The 16,604-nt window shown below is 45.0% G+C and overlaps 1 protein-coding gene across 1 annotated transcript; it reads right to left on the reverse strand.

Annotated features, from left to right (window-relative positions):
* Window positions 1–1,424: 1,424 nt before the first annotated feature.
* On the reverse strand, window positions 1,425–7,773 carry RNF26 (ring finger protein 26). The gene has a single exon (XM_034407205.3). The coding sequence runs from the start codon at window positions 6,762–6,764 to the stop codon at window positions 5,244–5,246; it is 1,521 nt and encodes a 506-aa protein (XP_034263096.2). The 5' UTR covers window positions 6,765–7,773; the 3' UTR covers window positions 1,425–5,243.
* Between the last annotated feature and the right edge of the window lie 8,831 nt (window positions 7,774–16,604).

Raw genomic sequence — 16,604 nt, forward strand, 5'->3', positions numbered from 1 at the left:
TAGGCGCATAATAATTTTGCTGGTCACATTCCGTTTTGATGGCTGAACATGGCGTTTCTCATGGAAAATAAAGATGCTTAGAAAACAGCGGAGAGGGCACAAAAAAACAGGAAAACTCCCTTTATTTTTTCCCAAAAGTTGGTATCATCAGATTAGAGGGAAGGAACTGGGAAAGAATACACAACCCGCTTCAGCAAATGATTTACAAGCTTCCTCTTCCAAGTTTTCTCAATTCAGGCGGGTGATTTTAAGACCTCGCTGGAGGATAAGCTCCATTATAACTGAAGAAACCGAGATTGCAACTCACAAATGTTTCCACCAGTTGAGTGTGTGTTTTTAGTAAGTTCACCAGCATTTCCCACCCCCCACCCCTCACACACTTATCTTTCAATCCCACTCAGCTTTGTCTGGTGGAGAATTCCAGTGACTCACTTGAGTTTGTTCTTGCCATCTCGGGCGAATTTTGCAGAGACTTGCAGGGGCCACCCCAACCATCAGGATCTGGTCTGGCTGGATTTCAGTTGTGCGTCAAAAAGGGATTTCCCCTTCTCAAAGCAATTATTCGAATTTAACTCAAAGGAGCACCCAAAATACAGAAAAAGGATCTTCCCTTTAGGGCAGTGATGGCAAACCTTTTAGACAGAGTGCCCAAACTGCACATGTGCGCATGCCCAAATGGAAAGGTGTGTGCACTCATATGAACACGTGCATGCACCGACACGCATGCGGACATGTGCCCATGCGCAGCAGAGACCCAAAGACCAGCTGGCTGGCAGGAGGCAGGGCATCCCAATACCGGCAGTTTCGTTTGCAGGGAAACAGAAGCTCACGAAAGAAACGCCACGGAGATCTGACCTGGGGTGACAGCACGCGTGCCAACAGAGTGGACTCTGCGTAACACCTCTGGCACGTGTGCCATAGATTCGCCATCACGCGATTAGGGATTAAATCTAGGAATGGGGAGGACCAACCTCAAAGCTTCATTCAGATGCTGGAACTGACATGACAACCCCCAATAGCTACAGAAAATGAATTTCCTTTGATATGATCAAATTACCAAATAATTGAACTAAAGCTGCCTTAATGTACTTTAGATTTGCCTTCCCTAGCTGTGTTTGATAAGTAATGATTCATGGCATATTATAGGAACCCAGTATTTGGGATTTGCTCAACAAATCATAGCTTAGAAGCATGCCAGAAGTTCCCAAGTGATTTGCCCAAGGCTGATCTTTCATCCTAGTTGTGATTCCCACACATTTTCCAAGCCACGTTCTTTCTGCAACCTGTTAGAAACCCAGAAAGCATAAAGAACTTCCCACGTGTTAAAGGAATTAAAAAGGACCCAGAGAGTGTTGATCTCTTGAAAAAAAAAAAAAATTAAGAAATAAAAAGAGTAGCAGAATATATTTTCTGAAAAAAAGCTCTTTTTGTTTTGTTTTGTTTTTAATTGGTCAAGTCATTTACATAATGCGAAGTTCAACCCAAGCAACCAAGTGGTCCCCCCAGAGAGGCAGTCGGATTGCGAGAACACAACAACGCACAGGAAGGGGTTCGGAATGGGTAGCAGTTTGGACAAGGCACAGATCAGGAGCAAGCGGCAACCTCTTTACAAGCAGAGCAGGCACTTCCGCTGTTAAAAACTACGCTTTATCTTTTCCTCTTCCCCCAACTTTCCCTCAACAGTCTCTGCACTGTGGAACTACCTGCACGTGATTAAACATTCACAGGTTGAATAAAATCAGACGGACATTCTTCAGAAACAGGTGGAATAGGCAAGGAAGAATATATTTTATTCTAACTTCTCTTAAATCCTCAAGTACAGATCAGGACGTGCAAAGCCTTAAATCTTCAAACATTAAAAAAAAACAAAAACAGAGAACTCTCTTCCTAGTCTGCAGGTAAAAAGGACTGGATTAAACAACAAGGTATTATCTTCAACCCTGAACCCAAGTAAGTTCGGGAGGATGGTTTAGCACAGGCCAACCTTGGCAACTTTAAAGACTTGAGAACTTCCAACTCCCAGAGTTGAATTCTGGGAGTTGAAGTCCACAAGTCTGAAAGTTGCCAAGGTTGGAGACCCCCTGCTTTAGCACACCCTCCAAAGAATAACAACTTTTAGAGAAGATGAACCTAAATCTTTGGGCTGTCCCAGGTGGGGCACTAAAAGCCTTTCAAGCAGAGGTCTCCAAACATGGCAATTTTAAAGATTTGTGAACTTCCAACTCCTAGACCAGCACGGCTGGCTGAGGAATTCTGGGAGCTGAAGTCCAAAGTTCTTAAAAGTTCCCAAGTTTGGAGGCTCCTGCTTTAAACCGTCACCTCTACTTGACTCCTGGATGGTCAAGGTCTATTTAGAGCCTCTGTCTTTAATTTATAGGAAGCATTTACAAAAAGCACAAGTGTTATAAAAAAAAAAAGCAGATCCCCCTTTGAATCTGGAAGCTGTACAGCCTATTTTATTTATGATGTTGTGTCTCTGGATCCAGCCTGCTGCTATTCACATTGGATTTTTCTTCTCTGACCTGAACAGATCCTCCTTTGCAGGCACCACAAGCACAGGCCTTCAGCACTGCCAGCATTAAGGCACTCAAGTTTAGCAATCGGTCAATTCCCTCGTTTTACCCCCTCCAGCTCCCGAGAATCCTGCAGCTTTCCTCCCCCAAAATGAAAGGAACTCCGTTTAGTTCTCTGCTACAAGTTAAGCGCCGCTTTGCCAATTTAATTCTAAGGTTTAAAATCAGATTAGAGAAAACAAAACAACAGAAGACTTTCAAGTAAAACGAAATTAAAAACAAGCGTAGACGATGGCTGGGGTTTTCATGTCTCCCTGGCTGCAGATGCAGATGAAAAATAAAACCAGGTTGCATCCATGAATAAAAATAGCTCCTCCTTTTGTTTTGAAGAAAACAAATGGTTCAGGTAGGTGGAAAAATGTTGCCAAGATTGGCCAAAGGACAGCAAAGGCCTGGACTGCGATCCTCATCCACCTGCAACCAGAGAGACACAGACCGCAGCAAATTGTACTTTATACAATGTTCCTCTTGCAAATTGATAGTAAATCTTCTCAACAGAGAGAGATTTCTTCCTTGAATTTGGACGGAACACCTGAAAGCCCTTCAAAACCTGCTGTTGAGAATGTTTACAGCCGAATTCAGCATCCGAATCTAGCAGGATAGGAACTCTGTGGTTGTTTTTTTTAAATGCTGGAAAAAAATCTGCTTTGTGCAAAGGCAAGTTAGTGCCCTGAAGGCTTTGGACTTGAACTGCACAATCTCCAAAGATATGTCAAGCAACATCTCAAAAGGGGAGCTCTGATATGCATTACTCAAGACGGACACTGAGCCCCCGCCCCTACCCCTGCCCTCCCAGCCTGTGTTAGCGACACCCAACTTTTCCGCAGGGAGTCTCAGCCTTCTCAGCAAAACCTTCCTGGAAAAAGAGACGCTTCTTAAAATCAGCAGGGTTGGATTCCAAAGAAAAAGGTGCCACGTTCTCAAACCTCTACTCTGCGAAGGCTGCTGCAATTCGGCCCATTTGCATAGCTGGGATCCAGCCACTTCGAGCTGTGGTTTCAACCAGGTTCCATTTAGAGGCGGAACAGCTATCAATAATTCAGCCGTTCCAAAAAAAGAAAAAAAACAAACAAACCCCAGAACAAAGATCTTCGGGATTTCAGCCTGAATATTTTTTTTCCCCGATTCAAACATTAAAGAAAACAACTGATTCTACTAGATGGTGCACTTAATCGCCCGACAATTGGCACAGTTGGGGTGGCCTTCCAAGCAGTCCTGTGGATTTTTAATGACTGCCTCTGAAAACAATGATCTCTCTTCACCCAAGCAAACCATTGTAATCACAACTGCCTTCTTTCCTTAGAATTACCCTTACAGGAGCTGCAAAAGGGGCATCTGAGCTTGGTAGCTTGAAGACCTGTGGACAGCCAGAATCCCTCAATCAACAAGGTTGGACACCCCGTGATCTACAATGTCTCCTTAAAATCCCCAGCAATTCTGCTTTCCAGAATTAAATTCTGACATCTAGAACTTACTTCACCATGTTCTAAAACCAGTGCAGACTAGGAATTGTAAAATGCCTTTTCACTGGCCCAATCTATCAGTTTCACTTTTACCTTCCGCTGCTGCTTCCATTTGCTAGCTAGCAGACTGTAGTTGGTACTATTAGGTTCCCCAAAATTATCCTCAAAAGAGGAGGGAAGAAGGGAATTAAGAGTTGTGCAATAGAGCTGGAATGTACTATTTTGCATAGATAACCTGTGGAAATTGCATGCCGGTGGATGGAATACGATCTTCCTTAAGTGTAATAAGCTAATCAACGAAGCATCTATGTGCTCTTACAGTTACACATTCGGTGTCCATCTTATTTTCTCAGGAATCTGGACAAACATACACACAGTCTTGGAAATAATATTTGGACTAATGGCATAAAACTGGACATCGAGATGGTCAGTAAGAGCTAGAATCTAAGGCGTTAGTTGTGCCTTGTGAAACTTTACAATGCGTGGCTGTGATAAATGCACACAAGGTTAACATCCCCTTCGGTGGGTAGACACCAAACTCTTGCTCAAAATTAAGGTTTGGAAGTATAGACTTCTCTAGAAGCAGAACTTAATAATAAGTGTGTTACGTGAGTCAGGCAATGTTCTACAGAGATCAATAAAATTATCCAAAAGTGAAGTTACAATGAACTTTAAAAAATAAAAAGAGTGGCAGGAGACATTCTGACTCCAATAATAGAAGCAGAATTATCTGATTCATATTTTCAGACCTGTTCATCCTATAGATGTCTTTGTTCCAAACACCAACTGATAGAAAACCCAACATATTGGGAATCCAGCACCTGTGCTTTTTGTACCCTGGATGAAAAACAGCCGTTAAGACTCTTTTAGCCTCACATCGGAATATGGTGCATGATTTCGCCACCCACCTCTCACAACAGGAAGTTTCCCAACTATTAGCTGTGATCAGCAATCGGGGTGTTTTCTTTTTCCCTTATGAAAGCAACAAACCATAAAAACAGAAGTGCAAAGAAACAATTCATAGCGTTTTTCAGGTTCCGCTAATTGCAACTAGTGTCCCTGGAAATATTTTTTAAAAAGGGGGGGGGGGTACTCAGTGTTGACACCGAGAGCCTTTACCAGCTGTTACAGAGGTCCATAGGCCAGGGACCTCTTGTGCTTTGGCAAAAAGCACGTGGGAAGGAGATCAAGCTGCTTCCTCCGGAGCTCACAGGTAGACATTGAGAGTCTGCAAGATCATTTGTCTGCACAGCGGGCAGTTCCGTTGATAAATCGCCTGCTGCAGTAAGATCTCAGTGCATTCTTGGCACAGGCAAAGGTGCCGGCAGGGCAGTAAGAGGACTGTCTTGGTTTGATCCTGGCAAATGACACATTTCTTCCGTTCTTCTTGTTCTTTAAGAAGCCGCCATGGGTCGTTGTCTTCTTCCAAAGCATTCAGTTGCTCTTTTTTTGCAGTTTTGGTCTGGGAGACACTTGGTCCTTCCCCCTGAGGCTGTTGTGTGGCTGTTCCCAGATCATTGTCCGTTCTGGTCTGGTCCCTGCTGCCTCTTTGGCGGGGACGTTGGGTCCCAGTTGGTCCTTGTCTTCGTGGATACGGTTCTTCTAGAGCCATTCTCTGTCCCACAGCAGCTCCCCCTGCCCTTTCTTGCGGAGCTTCAAGCGCCAGCGGCGGTTCTCGTTCTGCCTGCTGGTTACCTGCCCAGATGTTCCTGTTCCAACTGAGCACCTCAAGACCCCAGTCTGCCAACCTACGCCATGTCTGGGAGCTCAACAGCATCTCCAGGGACAAGAGCACGATGTGATAAAGGCGTTGCATGTCCCTGAGCAAGCGATGGTAGGAAGGCATCGTGTTCAAATAGCCGGCCACTTGGTTTGCCAGGGTCCAAGTCAGCTGAGGGTTCAGGATGAAGATGCTGGTGATAAGAATCGCAGAGAGCAACACCATGCCATACAGGTTGACAAAGAAGACATTGATCAACAGCTTGCTCACTGAGGCCAGGAGATCAACAGCCAGCTGGCAGGGAGTCCACAGGAGAATGGCTGTAGCAATGGCACTGCTGGAGAGGCGAGCGAGAAAGGCAACCAGGAGGTCTGTGATCCTCAGAAAGGGGCCAACTATAGTGTCCCAGAGGGCCAGCCCCACACCAAAAAGGTTCTGAGTCCCAATGAGGCAAATGTTGATTATGCTGTTGATGAAGTAAGCCACAAGGCTCATAGCTATGGCACAGACTTCGCACATCTGTCTCAGAAGCGTCTGACCAGAGCCAATCAGGTTCCAGAAGCCTCGGTGCACAATTTCTTTGCTTCTCAAGCCCAGGTGGGTGAACAGGTGGCCCAGGACTTTCAAACTCTCCATGCTGGAGCAGAGTCCCCTCAACAAGTTGAGGACAGCGTGCACGGAGCCCAGAGTCAAGTAGTACAAGGCCTCCGCGATGCATAACACGACGACCAGGATCCCGTTCCAGAACTGGCCCAGACAGGCCACCGTGGCATTGGGCAGGTTGTAAATGAAGGCGAGGAGCCAGATCAAGACGGAGAGGAAGCTGGAAACAAGGAAGAAGTTGATGTCCAGAAGGATTACCAGCAGATCCAACACCATCCCCATGCCGTTGATCACCAGGAACACTAGATCCATCACGGGAGTTCTCAAAGAATTGGTGACGGCCAAGAACCAGCTGAGGCCAACTGCACGGCGGCTTCGTAAAGGCAGCTGGAAGGAGAGGCGCATGTGCGTTTGGCTCCCTAATTTTGTACTTTTAAAATGCTTTGGCAACCAAGTCCTGCAAAAGTCTTTACTCGCTGGGCATCAAGGGGCAAGCAGGCCGGCCAGTCCGAATTTGGGAGGTGGGTAAGCCTCACTCGGGTGGACAATTGGACGATTCCTCTCCCCCAAAGAGTCACCAGTCCTCGCCCCAAATTGAGACAGTGGGGAGGGATGGGGGGGCTTGCAAAACACTAAGCCCCATCCATGGAAGCCTGGGCAAGACCCCCCCCCACCAAATCAGGGTGGGGGGATGCTTTTTCCTCCCTCTTCTTGTCCCCCTCGAGGGGGGGGGTCTTCCTTGCTGAAAATATATTTGGAATATTTGTCTTTCTTGCTTTCAGCCTTTTAATTCAGTTCAGGGACCCCTTTCAAAGAAGGGGAGGGGAGTATTTTGCAGCTCATGCCCTGGGTCAGAAAAAAAAACGGGGGGGGGTCCTTCGAGGGAGGGGAGCAAGAAGGGAGTCCCTAAAATCCTGAGGAGGGGGGGTCTGGGTGGGGGAGGGGAGGGCGCGCGGGAACCCCCTCCCCCCGAGGGGGGGCGTCCCCCTCACGTCGTGGAGCGCGGAAGGCCGCAGCCTCGTCCCCGCTTCGCCAAACAGGGGTGGGGGTGGGGGCTGCCTCCTTGCCCGCCGCGAGGGGCGCAAGCGACCACCGCCCCTTCAAGCGCCTCAGACGCCTCCGCTTCGAGCGCTGTCCTCCCTTCTGCTGGGCGCCGCCATCTTGGGGGGACGGGAGCCTCGGCGGCCAATCAGCGAGGGCGTACCGGAGGGACGTTGAGTTTCCCTCTCGTCATTGGCCGCAGCGACTGTTGTTTTTCGCCCTTCCCGCGCCGCGATTGGTCCGTTTTGAAAGTCGCCTTCGGGCGGTTGACGTCGCTCCGAGGGAGGGCGAGGGGCGTGGCTTCTCCGGAGGCAAACGGCGGGAACGAGGAGGTCACGGGATTCGAGGGAAGGGGCGTTACCTCAGGTTTTCCCCGCCTCTGAGGGGGCGGAGCTTTTTTTCCCCCTCATCTTGGGGAGCCCTGGAAATAAATAATAGCTGAAATAATGAATTTGAAATAGGGGGCTCGTTGTAAATCCGTTATTTTATCTAGTGCTATTTTTATTCCTTCAGCCATTAGGTCTTCTCTCATCTAACATAGCTTTTAATTTTTAAAAAAATTAATTAATTTTAATCCATTTAAAATTAATTTAATTAATTTTAATCCATTTAAAAGTAATTTAATGTGTGTTTTGAAAAAAAAATTAATTTAGAAAAAAAACGTGGGAAGGTTTTTTTTTGCGAAAGTGAAGGCCTCTATTTTACCAAAAATTATTTCAGATTTCAGGCTGTTTTCTCATTCCTGTGGAGATTTTATTTATTATTTTTATTTTTGCCTTTCTGTGAAGGTAAAAGCAACTTCCCCCAGGGTTGAGGGGAAAGGCTCCAGAAATGTCAAACTCAAATTTTTGCCTGGGTCCTGCAAATGTTTAAAGCAGCCTTTTTAATATATATATATATATATATATATATATATATATATATAAAATTTCCTGGTTTCCCTTTCGATGGTCTGAGTTTTTCGCCGTTTAATATCTCCCCTTTGCGAGTTTGCAAGACTGATACCTGAATTTAATTCATGAAAGACAAAGCCTTGCCTAGGTGGCTCAGTGGCTAAGACACTGAGCTTGTCGATCAGAAAGGTCGGCAGTTTGGCGGTTCGAATCCCTAGTACAGGTCTCCTGCGTGGGCAGGGGGTTGGATTAAATGACCTCCAAGGTCCCTTCCAACTCTGTTACTGTTACTTCTTAAAAATTCATGTTGCACCTGTGAAGAAAAACTGGATTCCCCCCCCCCCCAAAATAACCTCTATGAATCTTAGATAGCATAGTCCACCTTGGCTTCAGCTTTACAGCAAGGAAAGGAGAGGGAGGGGGGAAATCCGTGGAAATGGTGTAATTAACCCAGTTTTCCTGTTTGCAGAGAACATTTGCAATCTGGGTATGTTTGCCATCTACTGGACGAGGTGCCAAAAGTCTGACCTCGGGCTTATGCTCTTTGACCTCAAGGACCAGAATGAAAAACAGATCGATCAAATAATATATTATTTGATACTACATATATTGACAGCAGCCCGCATAGTCTGTGCGCAAAATTGGAAGAAGGAAAATCCACCATCAGAAGATTTAATTAGGAAAAATTTAAAATGCGCAGAGATGGACAAATTAACAAAAGAACTCGAGGAGAAAGAGGAAACAGAATATTAGAAAGTGTGGTGTAGATGGTATGAATGGTTGGAAATTAAGAAAAATGAGAGAGGAATAAAGAGGAGAAGGGAAAAAAAGAAAAGAAAAACAGACCGATATTCAAACATTTGGGACTGCCTATGAAAAGCTGCAGAATGGACAGGCAGAAGAGGTTCTTCTCTTACAATTGACAGGGACTTTCCAATGCCATCTCCTGTTTGCAACTCTTGTTCACTCATCATCATCTTCTTCAATTATTCTACCTCTAAGGTAGATCTTTACATCCCGTCGATGCAATGCTCATGATCCTCCAACTTTTCCAGACAGGAAGCTAGAAATCCTCCAAAATCTGGCTTCTTGGATGGCTTTTACAACGCGGGAATCGTCTTTTCAGTGGAACGTAGAAGACCTCTTATTCAATTGCATCCTGTCTGCTTATTCCTGGTTTTTAACTTGAGCTTTGTGCGCTGTCAACTTTCAAAGTTCGAGGAATTGTGCTTATAAAAAGACCGACAGTTCTTTCAAAACCAGGAAGAGAACTAATCTGAACTCTTGAGTAAAAAAGAGCTTGATATCCCTGACTAAGGGCCATTCATTTAACTGTTCAAAGTTATGACAGCGCTGAAATAAGTGACAGGACCAGTCCTTACGGTTGTGACCGTCATGGCGTTTCCATGGTCGCTTGATCAAAATTCAAACAACAAACAAGCAGCATGTATTTAAGACGGTGTGGCACCAATTATAGAGAAGATGAGAGAAGGCTGACTCCACTGATATGGACACATCCAGAGAGCAGCACCTTCCACAGTGGCCAAGACTGCCTACCAATTAAAAGTCAATGGCCGGCGACCTTGTAGGCATCCAAAACAGATGGCAAGATGCCATCAACAAAGATATGCAAGCCACGAGCCTGCGCCACGGAGACCCAGCTGACAGTGCAAAGTGGCATTCAATGATCCGAAAAGTGGGCCCTGCACCTGCAGGAATATGCTAGGAGGAAGAAGAAGATATATTTATGATGGTTACTAAGTCTCTGGGTGATGTGATCACCATCTGCAATCTTCACGGCTTGCTTCCGACAAACAAAGTCAATCGGAAAAGTTGAATTTCCGTAATGTCCATATCAAAAAAAGGTCGTGAAATCAAGCATGAGTCACTTAACTATCATCCCATTTAGCAATGGAATTTACAGTCCCATTTGTGGTCATAAGTCGAAGGCCTTGTAACCCTGTTGAGTTTTCCTACCAAATTTGTTGGCAAAACAGAGAAACGAACCCCCCAAGATCTTCAGCAAAACTGCCAGAAGGATGGAATATTCTCATCTCAGTTTCCGCCACCTGGCTGATAGGCAGGAAGGCGCTACTGTTAATTTTAAAGTCTTTCCTCCGATGCATGCCAAGAACGGAACAGACTTTTCAACTTGGCACGTTTGCAGACAGAGCACTGGAGCAGAATTCTCATCGGACACAGCAGCTAGAGCCTGGAAAGGCAGCTCTGGCAAGGGGAAACTCCCTTGCTCATGTTGAAAGCACAGGGGATGCTGGCCTTTGGTGGCCCCCCATGTGGGATGCCTCCCAAAAGTCTCCAGTGGATGTGTGTCCAGAGAGGAAAAGCTGAACTTATTATGTATGTTCGGTTTGACCTGTAACATATGGAAGCATGCTCAGTTATTTTCGTGTGCTGAAGATACCAAGTTAAAACCCAAAAGGAGTAGCCAAAAACATGTATAAATACTTGGAAGAACGGTTACAGGACCTGGGCCTGGCTAGTCTAGTGAAGAGAAGGACCAGGGGAGACACAATAGCAGTCTTCCAATATTTGAGGGGCTGCCACAGAGAGGAGGGGGTCAAGCTGTTTTCCAAAACACCTGATGGCCAGACAAGGAATAATGGATGGAAACTGATCAAGGAGAGATTCAACCTGGAAATAAGGAGGAATTTTCTGACAGTGAGAACAATCAATCAAAGAACAACAAATCAATCAACAAACAAATAGTCCCTTTCTGGATCAGGACTCCTTACGCACAGTCACTCATGCCCTTGTCACTTCCCGCCTGGACTACTGTAATGGTCTCTACATGGGGCTCCCCTTGAAGAGCACCCGGAGGCTCCAACTGGCGCAGAGTGCAGCCGTGCGGGTGGTTATGGGAGCGACATGGCATTCCCCTGTAACACCTCTCCTGCGCGAGCTGCACTTGCTCCCGGTGGTCTTCCGTGTGCGCTTCAAGGTTTTGGTTACCACCTTTACAGCGCTCCATGGCTTAGGACCTGGTTATCTACGGGACCGCCTGCTGCCACCAGTAGCCTCCTACTGGAAGCTTGGGGTGTTTTAAATCTGTCTTGGGCCAAATTGTTTAATTTGGTTTTATTTTGCTTTTAAATTTTGTATTTATGTATTTTATCTTGTGGCTGTTCACTGCCCTGAGTCCTTCGGGAGTAGGGCGGTATATAAATCAAATAAAACCTAAAACCTAATCAATTGATGGGATAGAAGTCGCCTTCAGAAGTTGTGGGAGCTTCATCACTGGAGGCTTTCAAGAAGAGGCTGGACTGCCATTTGTCAAAAATGGTGTAGGGTCTCCTGCTTGGGCGGGGGGTTGGACTAGATGACCTACAAGGTCCCTTCCAACTCTGTTAATCTGTAATCTGCTTTTGTTTTAAAATTAGCCCCCAAATTAGTTTATGCTGGACATCTAAAGGGTTAGACAACTATCCTCAGTTCCCCATGGACAATTGCTAAATAGAACCCAGGGCAATCACTCTTATCTGGGCATAGGAAAGGAGATCAATTATATTCTGATGCCAACTGTCTCTAAACTGTAATGGAATGTGTGGGTGACCTTGAAGAGAGAAGAGATGCTGTCTAGGAAGCAGCTACAGAAGAGGGGCAGGAACCCACAACTGCTTAATGGTTAGAGGAAGAAACTGAGAAAGGACCCACCCGAATGGATCAAGCAGTTAAAAAGGGCAGTGGAAAGTTGTTTTTTAAACTTTCAGACTGTTCATGTAAACTTACAAAAAACGTGATTTAGCTCATCTATTCGTGTTGCCTGTCTGTTTACCCTGAAAGCTCAACAAGAAGGAGCAATATAACCCTGCATGTACTGTAACTTTTTAAAAGTGCTTCCAAAAAATCTCAAGAGGACACCTATTAATCTTCTTCGCCCCCTTCCTAGTGTTTTCCTCACCCTGGCTTAAGCGACAATGATTTGATTAACCCTATGTCAGCATTTGAGCTTTATAGAATCACCCAAGACTGTGTAAGTAAGCTGCTAAATTACACCAAAGAATTTCTAAGTGGACTGTAAGCTTGCTTCCCCCACATAATAACAGCCCACTTCTTTCTTCAAAAAGTTCAAAACTTGCTTTCCAAGTTCTGTGCTCTGATCCTCCAAACGGCTCATAGCCTCCTTTCACATGAAGGTTCTCTGAACAAGACGTTATGTTCTGTGCTTTTAAATATTCATGGACCTCTCATATATACTATACCTATTTACTAGCATCGTGATGGTGAACCTATGGCACGCATGCCAGAGGTGGCACTCAAAGCAGGGTTGAAATCCAGCAGGTTCTGGAGAACCGATAGCGGAAATTTTGAGCAGTTCAGAGAACCGGTAGCGGAAATTTTGAGTGGTTCGGAGAACCAGTAAATACCACCTCTGGCTGGTCCCAGAAGTGGGGAGGGAATGGAGATTTTGCAGTATCCTTCCCCTGCCATGCCCACTAAGCCACGCCCACACAACCGATAGTAAAAAGATTTGGATTTCACCACAGACTCCGAGCCCTCTCTGTGGGCATGTGTGCCATCGCCAGCTGCCCTTCTTGTTTCCGGTGCACATGCACACCAGCCAGCTGGTCTTCACAGGCACCGGGGTGCCGGAAAACTGCCAAAACCGGCCAAAACCCAGCCTGAAAATGCCCTGAAAATGGTCCAAAAAATGGCCGAAACCGACCAAAAAACAGGCATGTGCATGCCAGGCAGTTGGTCTTCGTGTTTCCGGTGCTCCAACGCACACAAAGACCAGTTGACTGGCACGCTTGAACATGCCAGAAACCCGAAGATCAGCTGGCCGGCATGTACATGTGCACTGGCCAGCTGTTCTTCTGGTTTCCGGCGCTCTGGCGCACACACATGCACACGCCTTCAGGTTTGGCTACTCAGTGCCGAAAAGGTTCGCCATCACTGTACTAGCAGGTGGGAACAACTTAAACCTGCAAGAGAAAACAAGCATTGTTAATGCCAACTTATCCAGAGAAAGAAATCTATTCCATCTCTTCATTCTTAAAATCCTCAACAGCAAACTTTAAATCTGCAAGGCAGGAGAAATTGTCTGCTGCATACAATGTTGGGGGGAAAAAAATGAGAAGACCAAATAGCCTTCTGTTTAATAATTCATGTTTCAGCAGCGACCGAGCGCAATATATTTGAATAATATTCCTGGTGCTAGCATTGCGTACCCTTAAGCTAATTATAGCACGCTTATCAACAAAAACATCCTCTGTTAAGAAAAAGGAATTTAAGAAGGGAAGCTGTTTTGTGACCAGAATCTAGTATTTTAATTTCCCTGAAGGTCAACCAGGTGCCTCCTAGCCATAATACTGATGGACACATTGCCTCTAAATGTAGAATGCTACTTAGTAAATGTATGCACCAACCCACGGGCAAAACTCTCACTGGAAAATGTCTTTATCAGTGCATTTGTGTGACCTGAACACCTCCTCACCAGCAATCAACACCCAGTTGAGATGAGATTAATGCCAAGATTAACACTAGGCCAACTACCGAGACGCAAATAACAGCCCAATCAAGGAAGCACCAAGTCTACTCCCACCAACACTGACAGAGCAAACCATTAGTATGTAAAATGAGAGCAAACCCTACTTCCTTCTAGCACTGATGATGTTATCTAGTTGGGTCATGAACATCTGCAAGAAAACCACCAAGCATCAAGGACTCCACAGTAGTCCTTCTCCTCCATCTTCTTCTTCTCCTCCTCCTTATTCTTCTCTTCCTCCTTTCTGCAAACCTCTTCTATCACTGATGATGCCATTGGCATGTATTTATGACTGTTGCAGGATCCTGGGGTCATGTGAGTGCCATTTGCAACTTTCCCAGCTGGCTTCCAACAAGCTAAGTCAACAAGGGCAGTTGGGTTCATTTAACAGCTGTGTGATTCACTTAACATCTGCAGCGATTCGCTTGGCAAAAAGGGTTGTAAAATCAAGTACGGCTCACTTAACAACTGCCCTGGTCTCAGTTGTTGTAAATTGAGGGCTACTTCTATTTATGAAGATACTAAACTATTCATGGGACGTGGTGGCTCAGTGACTGATACGCTGAGCATGTCGATCGAAAGGTCGGCAGTTCAGTGGTTCAAATCCCTAGTGCCATGTAACAAGGAGAGCTCCCGTTCCTTGTCCCAGCTTCTGCCAACCTAGCAATTCGAAAGCAGGTAAAAAATGCAAGTAGAAAAATAGGGACCACTTTGGTGGGAAGTAACAGCGTTCCATGCACCTTTGCTGTATAGTCATGCCGGCCACATGACCACGGAGACGTCTTCGGACAGCGCTGGCTCTTCAGCTTTGATACGGAGATGAGCACAGACCCCTAGAGTTGGGAACGACTGGCACGTACGTTCCCTTAACCTATTCATGGAGATATGGAAAGTTGAACTGGAATAAAAAGCAGCAAAAATATCAACTGGTTCTCTCTCTTGTCTTAACTTTTTTGTTTTTCTCATGCTCTGAGAGGCCACCTCTTCAGAGGTGGGTGGCACATGAATTAACAACCGGTTCGCCCAGCATCGAAAATGTGAGTGTGCGCCTTCCATGCATGCATGCGGCCTTCTGCACATGTGCTTTGCTCTCGCGCGCGGCTTTCATGCATGCACATGGCTTTAAAAATGTGGCTAAATAGGATGGCATAGTGCCAGGGTCGCAACTACCAGTTCGCTGGTCCGAACCGGCTGAATCCCACTCCTGAATCTCTTCCATCTAAAAGTCAAATCTTACTGGCTACTCCAACCCTTAAAATGAACTTTCAGAGCAATCTCCGATACGCAGGAAAAATGCTAAATAATGGAGCAGACGGCAAGAACATTCAGCACTGAAAGCAGGCCATCTCCGAGGAGTATTTTAAAGTCTTACCTGGCAGTAGAAAGCAAGCAAGCCAGAGACATGATGAAGTATTGGTAAGAAATTAAAAATAGATTGTTTCAAAATAACTCTGACATGATGACTGCTTTATGAGGTCTATATACACTGTCCGGACACAAGATAGTTTTCTGAAAGAGCCATGTTTAGAACTAAAATTTTACTCCTTTTCTCGACAGGCAGGAAATGTTTGTATTTCTTTGGAAAATAATTTACAAAAAGCGTCATGCTGTATGCCGTGAAATAAAATATCTCTTCTAGAAAGTCGCTCTTTCTGTTGATCTGTTGCTAAGCATCATGCTATGTTGCTTCACCGGTCAGATTTCTCTTCAATTCCTCTGGCCTTTGTAGAACGTACAAACGATCATTTGTTCAGGAAATTCATATATACAAATATTCTATTGTCAGCAATAAAATACAGGGGTTTTTTTCCCCCTCTGATCTGCGCTCCTTTTGCAGAAACATTAATTTTTGTGTTGGCTGAAAAACGTGGAAAAACTCTCTGCTTGGGACAGCGAAACTGGAAGACAAATATTTTAAACAAAGGATGTAAAGTGAATCATTATTTATTCCAAGGTTACAGGAAAAAAATATATTGGTTTTTCTCTCACCCTGTAGCAGTGTTTTTCAACCTTGGCAGCTCGCAGATGGGTGGACTTCAACTACCAGAATTCCCCAGCGAAGCACTGCTATAACATTTTTTTCCCCTCAATAATGTCCATAATACATCGCTGTTCCCCTCGACTGTCATTTCCTCTGCCCACCGTCCTTGTTCTTGTTTGTATTTTTCCATTTTGCATGTTGTTTGCACAGGTGCCCTTACTCCAGTATCTTTACTCTTGGGAAGAGGAGCAGTTAAATTGATTGAAAAGAATTGCATCCTATTTATGGCCCATCACTTGAGCCTTTAAAGAGGGGAGAGCTGTGTAATTTGCTTTCTAAACTGGCTTCAGAAAACCATTTGAGCCAGAGATTAAAGAAGCTGCTGGACAGAGAGATAAAAGATTGTGGGCTTAATAATCATGTAAGGAGGGGGGGAGGTTTGGTGAAGTTTTCCAATGGGTAGCTAACTGATTTTATGGATTGATCGATTGATTTTTGTGTGTATAGCGTTTCTAGGCTGCTCCGCTCCCAATGCAGTTTTATCACTAGATTGTATACAAGAAAAGCTTCATCTACTCAATTTAGGGGAAAGGTAGGAAATTCATTAAAATTGAGTTTTAATGCTTTTTTTTTTTTAGATTTTTCGTGGTTTTTGCCATTTTTGTTGTTTTAAAATGTTTTTACAATTTTAATTGTAATCTATGTTTCTGAATTGTGAAACCCCGCCCCCCAGAGTTGATAGCTACAGAAATCAAACAAACAAACAAATAAAAACTTTTAAAACAAGGTATATAGTTCTTGCTTAGTGACTGCCTCATACAGCA

This window comes from Pantherophis guttatus, chromosome 9 (genome assembly GCF_059756535.1).
Source record: "Pantherophis guttatus breed Tessera chromosome 9, ASM5975653v1, whole genome shotgun sequence".
In the NCBI taxonomy this organism is placed as follows: domain Eukaryota; kingdom Metazoa; phylum Chordata; class Lepidosauria; order Squamata; family Colubridae; genus Pantherophis; species Pantherophis guttatus.

What these genes read in the sequence shown, in the direction of transcription:
- RNF26 (XM_034407205.3), bottom strand. Translation starts at nt 6,764, where the DNA reads ATGCGCCTCTCCTTCCAGCTGCCTTTACGAAGCCGCCGTGCAGTTGGC.